Source organism: Osmia bicornis, chromosome 6, assembly GCF_907164935.1.
Source record: "Osmia bicornis bicornis chromosome 6, iOsmBic2.1, whole genome shotgun sequence".
Lineage (NCBI taxonomy): Eukaryota > Metazoa > Arthropoda > Insecta > Hymenoptera > Megachilidae > Osmia > Osmia bicornis.
Window position 1 is genome coordinate 10,450,918 of NC_060221.1, and position 9,740 is coordinate 10,460,657.

At 36.8% G+C, this 9,740-nt stretch overlaps 1 protein-coding gene across 1 annotated transcript; it reads left to right on the top strand.

Moving 5' to 3' along the window:
- Positions 1-7,803: 7,803 nt before the first annotated feature.
- On the top strand, positions 7,804-9,234 carry LOC114882269. Its single transcript, XM_046286202.1, has 4 exons — positions 7,804-7,819; positions 8,596-8,816; positions 8,903-8,968; positions 9,058-9,234. Exons 1-4 carry the CDS (start codon positions 7,804-7,806, stop codon positions 9,232-9,234), a joined length of 480 nt encoding a protein of 159 aa, XP_046142158.1.
- Positions 9,235-9,740: the final 506 nt, after the last annotated feature.

The following is a 9,740-nucleotide window of genomic DNA, read 5'->3' on the forward strand; positions in this document are numbered from 1 at the left end:
CTTTATTCGACTGCTCAAGGCGATGGTCGCTACAAGAATGTCTTTGCCTGAGAAAGTTGCCTTCGCCAGGATGACCGTTTGTTTATGACACCCCTGCCCTCAAGGAACTTTCCCTTGAGGGGGTAGCGCATTGACGAAACGCATATGGCCTGTCTCGGCCGCTCGTTTACTGTGATTTCCTTACAATATCGTGTTCGCTATAATTTTAATCAGAAAAATCTCTCTAATGCGCTAGTAAAAGTTTCAATAAGAAAAAGTCAAAAATAAAAAAGTTTTATAATTGAATTCGTATTATATTAGTAACACCGATACGTTTCCGCCCCTCGCTTTGAATCCTTGGACCTCTCGCTCCCTCACTATCTGTCCCTTTCTACGTTCACGCTTGGCTTGTGCCGCATGTAAACACAGAATCGACACCTAGGCTGGAATGCAACCACTGTGTCCCAATCTCGGTTGCATTTATTCAGTCGTGATATCGATTCTGTGTTTACATGCGGAGAGAGCCAAGCGTGAACGTAGAAAGGGACAGATAGTGGAGTAGAGAGAGGTCCAGGGATTCAAAGCGAGGAGCCGAAACGTATCGGTGTTACTAATACGAATTCAATTATAAAACTTTTTTATTTTTGACTTTTTCTCATTGAAACTTTTACTAGCGCATTGGAGAGATTTTTCTAATTAAAATGATACCAAACGTGATACAAGTTGGACTGTATTTACTTGTTACATTGACGATAAAAAGTTTCGGACTAACAAGGGAACATCGGGGACTGATACACTCCGATTTTGATAAAACTTTGCATAAATATTTATTAGACCTGTTTATGAAAATAACTGTAATTCGTTGGTGCCCGTTTTTCACTTTGAGGGAGATATCAACCCTTTTATCCGAACCGCCCTTTCTATATACGTGCTTATAAATCGTAAACAATAGAAGATATCAAAAAATAGTTGAAATAAAAGTTATACCGTTTCTTGAGGTCTATAAAGCTGCGTGTAAAATTTTTTTTTTAAATCATCCTATTTGCAAAATTGAATTCCCCCTCCCCCTCCGTTTTGAAAAACTTTACTTTTTTTTCTATCAATAAAAGCGCCTATTTATTATGAATTCAACAATGTATTATAGTGTATAGTTGTTTTAATTATTCCGATGGAATTTTTGATTTAAGTTTTTTGATTTGTCTGTACTGACCACTAACTCAACTTATACTTGCAACGTTGATAAGATCTTTGATAAGAACCATTTTTCCATTCGTTTTACATGTCATTTTCATAATTGCAAGATTAATTTCATCTTCATATGATGAAGTACATTTATTTTGTAGACTTTCTACAATATAAAGAGTACTTCCGATGTAGTAGTACAATTGAAAAGACGGTTAATCTACATATAAAAATAAGCTGAAAATGTAAAGAGTTTTTGATACAGTAACACTCTCATTCCATACTGTGTTCGTTAAATCCGCTTCTATACATACTCGTATTTCGCTTATTCTGACTTTAATTTTTATTATAATATAATATTATTGTACATGTATATAACAACCAATATTATTCGACATAGCTTTTACAGTAGTAAAATTTTTCAAAAAAGTGTTTGAAACAAATATTTTTTACACCAAGCACAAGGAAGTATAGCTAATTCTCCGCATATATCGCACCGATGAATGTTGTCAACCTGTTTTGTATAACAATAATCGACTGGATTTTCATAGCGTGCCGGACGTTCTTCTATATATTCACTTTTGTACCACGAATGCTTAAACAAATTTTGGAATCTAGGTGAAGACAACTGATATGTACAAGAGATTGGAGTTTTATGATATTATTTGGTTGATGTAAAATAACGTCATGATTCAATAAAATGACCTGATCGGAAAAAGTTTTTATAAAATTTTTCCATATTCGAAAACCAAGAACATCAAGAGGCTGTAGTCTTCCTGTCGTCTTTTTCGGTATCGTCAGAAAAAGTACTTCTTTTCCTTCAGGAACAAGGTCTTGCAAAACATTTGCACAGTGTCCACTCCATGAATCTAGTAGGAGAACGCTTCGGGATCCCACGTTTGTTAAAAATATTTCAGTAAACCAAGTTTTAAAGTGCTCTGAAGTTAATTTGCCAGATTTTGAAACAGAAACATGAACATTTGGAGCATTGAATAAACTTTCTTTTACTCTTGGTCCGAACTGTCCGCTTGATTCCTTTAAAATTATGTAAAGCGGTGAAAGCAATTTTCCATTTGCAGATACAGTAGGTTGTATGGTGTAACTATGAGTGGTTGATGACATGGACTGTACGACAGCTTCAATGGTTTTTGATCTCTTGGCAGCTAGCGTTCGACCAAAATGAAGTTCTAAATTAAAACCACTTTCGTCCGAATTAAATACATTTTCTACACTATAACTATTAATATTCGGTTGCACAACTTGAATAAAATTATCGATAACTGTATGTATTTCTAGAGAATTTTCACGTTCCCGGTAAGATACAAATTTTGTTATTTTACGCGAAACTACTCCATGCAGTTTTTTAAATTTAAATATCTACCACTTTTCTGCTTTAAATGTTGGCAAATCAATGTTTTCTTTTGTTTCTAATGCCCATTTTCGAATATCAATATCATGGACTATGGATCCTCTTTCAAGAGCATCACGAAACATCGAAAGAGTAAAATCCGAATTTTTGAACGTATTTTGGGAATAACATGTTTATCTTTTTAAAAAATATCATACGCCTACAATAAATGGCTTATTATTGCGATTTTATATAAACGCAAATATCTTGTAAAACGTATACAGGTTCTATCAACGTCGCAAGTACCTACTATAAGTCGAGTTAGCGGTCAATACACACAAATCAAACAACTTAAATCAAAAATTCCATCGGAATAATTAAAACAACTATACACTATAATACATTGTTGAATTCATAATAAATAGGCGCTTTTATTGATTGAAAAAAAAGTAAAGTTTTTCAAAACGGAGGGGGAGGGGGAATTCAATTTTGCAAAAAGGATGATTTAAAAAAAAAATTTTACACGCAGCTTTATAGACCTCAAGAAACGGTATAACTTTTATTTCAACTATTTTTTGATATATTTTGTTGTTTACGATTTATAAGCACGTATATAGAAAGGGCGGTTCGGATAAAAGGGTTGATATCTCCCTCAAAGTGAAAAACGGGCACCAACGAATTACAGTTATCTTCATAAACAGGTCTAATAAATATTTATGCAAAGTTTCATTAAAATCGAAGTGTATCAGTCCCCGATGTTCCCTTGTAAGAGAAGAGTAACGAATGAAAAAGACAGAAACTACGATCGTGATAATCAATCGGCAGTCCCTCTTTCACTTGTTGTCCTTTTCTACGTTTGAAACTGTCAGCAAACTTCAAACAAGATAGGAACTGTGATCACCCGATCGGTGAGCGCCAACGGAGGAAATGCCTGCAATGTGTACAATGCTTTTATTGCAGTCAACTTTTAAAAACGTAGGCGAAACATCGATCGTTTGCTAGACGGTCAAGAGGATTACAACGTCAGGGCTAATCGCTTCCAAATGTTGGGAAAAGTCAAGGCCTGAGGGAAATACAGTGGGTCACAAAATTATTCGCTCACCAACCGAATACCTCATTGGATCAAATGACTTGAGGCTTTTTGAAAAGCTATAAAAATTAATTTATTAAGATATGTACTTGTGCTGTTTTAAAAAATTATAGTTTGTCGAAATCGCGGGAAAAAATAACGAAGGGTAATTTTTCAACTTTTTTATATGAATCTATAATGAAAATTTAAAATATGTCTTTCGTACATTCAAATAATTCACATTGACTTGACGACCTCGCTAATAAGCCTCATTTTTTTTTTTTTTTATAGAAGAGGAAATACGTTTACGTACGCCCAAGACATTCCCTTTCGCACTCGGCTAAGGGAAAGCTCGGGCAGTGTGGGACTCATACCACCCGGAAGGGGTGATATACTACCCACTAAAACCTTTTCCCCTGCACTATCTTATTACTACCTTATTCTATCGGGAAGGGCGACAGTCTATTATTTTCAATAATATTCACGAAGTGACATCTCAGCCGCTGTATGTCATGGGAATAGTTTTCTAAGCAAGGGTTTCCACCCAAAACTATAGTAGTGATGTATGCTGCCGCGTATACACTACAACTGTAACAATCCGGTTGCGCCTGAACTCTTTCAAAAAGTATATCCTTTTTGCGAATATAAGGAAATCGTAACGCAATATATTTTTTTTCTTCCTCTACGAGCTTCTCATATGCACTGCCAGGTAAACTATCGTATACATGGAGTTTGCGGCCGTTGAAATAGATACTTCGCCAGTGATCAGAACAGTTACCTCCAATTATTTGTACGCTTTTGTCACTGCGGCAGGGATTGATACATTTTGTAAACTGTAAGTATAGGACACTTTGCGTTTCAAAGGGAGTAGTTTCTCTGACCACACGTAAAAATCGATCTAACGATTCATCGTTTAATTTACTTTGCACAGGTAGTACATTTTTCTTTACGTCAGTTACGGAACAAACAGCACTCTCTAGTATATAGTATCGTACAGCATCATCTATGCAGCTTTCTTCCTGGACTGAATGACTGACAATGACACAGTCGCTAGTTACTGCTTCCACGGTCATATTTGATGCTTCAACACTGTTCTGTATCATGTTTTCATATGTACGCTTTTTTGCGGTTTTTCTACTAGATTTTTGAATAGATGCGTCTTCTTTTGCCCGTAGGATGTATTCTGGATTTCTAATAGGCATGTGTCTATTGTGGCGGCTGTCTAGTATTTCCGGAAGCATGCATTCTTCGTAGAAACGCGTTAGGAAAGGTTCCATATGATTTGTCCAAAACGCGTCGTCTCTATTTACGTGGATTATATGTATGCTTTTAGGTGTCCAGATAGCGAAAATACAGTACTTCCGTTGCGTTATATGCAACTGACCTTGTACTTGGTAGAAATACTGGTGCTTGCTATTCATTTCTTGTATATCTCTCTTATCGAAGATGTTTCGTAAGTGACGTATTGTTTCTATTGCGTCTATCGCTGTCAAATTCTCAGCAGATTGTGGGCATTTCAGTTCCAGTAAACCGTCATCTTCGATAAGTCCATCAGGAGATGCACCCAAGTATGGAATGTCGCGATCAATGAACAATCCACAAGTTCGAATTCTTGTTTTCATTGCGTTCGCTACGTCTTTTTTTGCAATGTGTTCTTTATCGCGGCCGTATTTCATAGCAGCGGTATCGACAGATGGAGGATATAAAATGTTTTTTACCATTGCTGCGTAGGACGTTGTTTGTCTCATGCGACACACTGCTCCAAAATTCGAAGCAGTTAGCATTTCCTCCTTCAAAGTTCTCCATAAATCTGAATCGTTTTGCTCTCTTGTGTTCGTTTCTATTATTGTACGATTTTTTGCATTGTCACCAAGCTTTTCAAAATGTTCCTTGCGAAGTTGAAGCAGCATATCACTCGGAAGATCTGGTCTTTGCGAGTTTGGACCATAATATTTATCCGTTCCTTGCACTGGCTTCAATTTCCTTCTCTTGCCATGGGTCATTCGCAATTCTTTCGTTTTCGCAACTTTTCTCTGTCGCCGTTTCTCCAATCTCTTTACTAGTGGTGGAACGGTTTTACACATGTTCTTATGCATTTCTGTAAGTACTTGTTGCGTATTGTATTGCGTAACAGCTCCTGGAACTCGAGCATTGTAGGAACCTCTTGCACCAAAATTAATACATTTTCCACCAATCTCTTTGCAGATAATTGAATTAAATGTTTCTGCGGGATTGTTTGTCACATTCATTAACAAACTATCCGAATAGCAGCTGAGGAATCGTATGGCTTTCTCGACTTCGATATACAGATCGTACAATTTCAAAGATGGAACGTAATTTTTCTCAGCTATGTTTTCGTCTCGCATACACGTATGGCTGCGGCTATTGCACTCTTTGTGCTCACCAAATATATGGCTAGGAATACTTAAAATGTCCTTCTGAAGTTCTCTAGCTTTGATATGCTGAGGCCCTGTTTCTTGTTTTCGCGCATTGATTGTTAAAACGACAGCTCTACGTATATTTAAGCTATTTTTTTTAATTATATTTCGGTACGCAACAAAGCCACGATCTCTGTGACCCTTCGTTTGCGTTTTTTCAGCAACGTGTCTCAACTTTTTACATAAATTACGAAGTAAGTGATTGGTACACTCAATTTTTTTACAATAGTATGATAGACGTTACTATCACCGTCGGCAGCAACCGTTCTATATATCAAGCCATGCATTTCAATGCTGCATTTGAAACCTTCACCAATAGCATCACTTTCCATGCTACTAGAACTAGCATAACGATCATAGTTTTTATAACATTTGTGATGTTTTGGGGATGTAGCTTTTCGTTCCGCTATATCACATATAGTGCAATATTTATTTCGTATGCCGATAAACAGAACTTTTCCTGTGCGGAAACCTACAATGGCACCAACACCGGAAAGTGAATTATAATTCGTACCATACGATCTCTTCATCTAGCTACCATCCGCTATGACAGTTATGTATGGGATACCGTTGACGACTTCATTGTTTTCAAAAGCTAATCGTCTTTCTTCTTCACCTGCTGCCTGCATGGTATGCATTGCGCTTTTCATAAACTGATCTACAAGTTTTTCACGGTACCTCCGGTACGTCGTTTCAGCCACGCAGGGCATGTTCAGGGCGGCGCATAATTCTTCTAATTGTGCATCGCCTATTCCGACTGTAACAGTCGCGGTTGTCGTGGCCTCATTTACATTCATTATATCTGAATTCATAGGTTCCGATCAAACAGTATCTTCGTAATTGCACATTTGGCACTTGAAGAAAAACTGTGTCAGACACCCTAGCTGGCGGCTACCGATCATTTTCCAATCGCGAAAATGACATTCAATACCTCGCGCATGATTGTCGAACGTTCTATGTATTTCATTCCAAAAGAACTGAACGTCAACAATGCGGCGGCCATCTGGCACATTTTCCGAAATACGTCCCATATCTTCGTGTCCGACGTCTACGACGAGATTGTCGTCGCTGTCGTCCAGGACGTTTTGTACTACAACAGTGGGTCTCACTCTTGTAGAATCGCATTGTACAACGACAGTTTCGTCGTTTTCGCGAAGGACGTTTTGTGATATGCGCCCACAATCTTTATTTGCGAAAAGGACATTTTTCGATTTTGAGATGCGCCCTGCATCATCTTTATTTTCATTTGCGAATAGGACGTTTTTCGATTTTGAGATGCACCCCGCATCTTTATTTTCGAAATATTTGTCTTCGAAAACTGCATCAGCTTGAATCATTGTTGTCGACGATTCCCATTCTTTCCGTCGCGTCGCCTGCAAAGTAAAACGAATGTAGGACAATTCACACAAGTTACTGAAATGTACATATAAATTGTTAGCACTTACAGTTTTCTATAAGCTTTTTTGAGGGAGAGTCTTCTCCTGGTATTTTTTTATTTCCCATTTTTGGTTGTTTATATCACAAATGCTTGGAAATTTTATTAATAATATATATGTATGGCTTCTATGCGAAGACGTCTTATATATGTATATGTATGTCTTCTATGCGAAGATGTCTTATATATATATGTATGTTTTCTATGCGAAGATGCCTTATTGTTAGAAAGAAATAAATAACAACGACAGCCATGGCAACGCTCTAAAAAGAAACGAAACGCCAACACGCTCTCGTTTTCCAATTTCACTGGCGTCGTTGAACTTGCAGCGTGCAGAAGGTTTGGGAGAAAAATGGAAAAAGGCGACAGTAAGTGTTTCTTGTTTTCTTTACTACGCGAGTGTCATTGACAATTATAATAAGGTGACCATTTGTAACAAAAATATTTTTTGCTTTGTCTCATATACAGTGGGTTTATGTGAGCCTATAATGAAAATTTAAAATATGTCTTTCGTAGATTAAAATGAGTTATATGACGATTATTCCAACAATTATTGCAAGAATTCTTGCAGAAACCGTTGCAATAGTCGTCTGTTTCATTGTCTCTTGGACACGCGTCTAGAAAAGGTAATTTTCTAACTTTTTCATTTCAGCCTGTGATGAAAATTTAAAATATGACACTTGTAAAAAATATGTTATGAGGATGCTAAAAATTTAATCGAGATCGGTCAATTTCAGAGAATTGCGACTTCTTACATGAAAAGTCAGGATTTTCAGAAATAAATTACTTGTAACTTCTCAGTGCATTGACCGATCTTGATGAAATTTTTAGCATACACATGACATATTTTTTACAAATGTCATATTTTAAACTTTCATTACAGGCTGAAATAAAAAAGATAGAAAATTGCCTTTTCTAGACGCGTGTCCAAGGGACAATGAAACAGACAACTATTGCAAGGGTTTCTGAAATAATTCTTGTATTAGAATAATCGTCTGTTATATTTGTTGCAGTGAAGTTGGCCACACATACATTCACTAACAAATTCACGCTTTTGTCTTTCGGAGTATCACCCATGTTTAGTTTCTATTTTTATATTATTATATATGTATCCATTTCTATTTCATTATATATTTTTTTTTAGATACTACAGAGTACAAAGAGGAAGATGAGCAACCTCAGCCGGAAATGCTGCTGCAGCAAGTACAACAACTGCGGTTGCGGACGCAGCTGCAGGAACCGCGGCAACCGCAGCCGCAGTCGCAGGAACTGCGGCAACCGCAGCCGGACCTGTTGCTGCAGTTGCAGCAGCAAATACTGGATATAAAAAATAAAATCGAAATGTTGAAACATGATGGATATATCGTAAGTCGTTTTTTTTACGTTCATGTTTGTACCATTTTTGATATTCTTTATTTATATATAATAACATAATTTTTTTTCCACAACAGACGGCACAGGCACAGCGGTCGCCGCTCGTTAACTTGTACGAGCCTGATGAGCCACAGGAACATATAGTAAGTCGTTTTTTTACGTTCCTGTTTCTACGTTACTTCCTTCTTCTATCCACTGCTTATGAATAATAACATAATATTTATTTTTCCAGTCAATCAGGTCCATAGAGCGACTACGAATTCGCCACAGGCGCAGAAGATTAAACAGGCTGCGGCGCCAGAATATACAAGTAGAAGCTCGCGGTCGCGGTCGCCGTCGAGGTCGCGGTCGCCGTCGAGGTCGCGGTCGCAATAGCACAGGACCGACAATTAATTTTAATTATTATTAATTTGTTTCATTTTTTATTTTTTTAAATATATAATATTTAACAAAAATTACGTTATTATCATTTATTCCCATATTCCTTTTCCTGTAGGAAATAAACGGGATTTGTGCCCAAAATACTATAATTTTTATTATTCGCCTTTTCACGTATACCCACCCACAATCGCTCTAGTTCTCTTTCTGCCTATCATTATCTCACATCAATCACTCTCCTCTCGTTCACACTCTTTCTTGGGACATATTATTTTGTAGGAATTCGGGGTACAATATCGGGACATATAAAAAAAATAACTTTAGACATAAGATTTGTACGAATATTCTTCCCTTGGTTATGTTATATTACAAGAAATGTATATATAACATTTGACTGAAGGAGTTAGGTCATTCATATATTTCATAGGTCATGTGTACAGTATCGTATTTTATATTTTAATATAGTTATCGTAGCATCCGTGTCATTTCGGTGTATGCGAAAAGTAACGTAGCATTGCATGCCGTTAGTTGGATGCG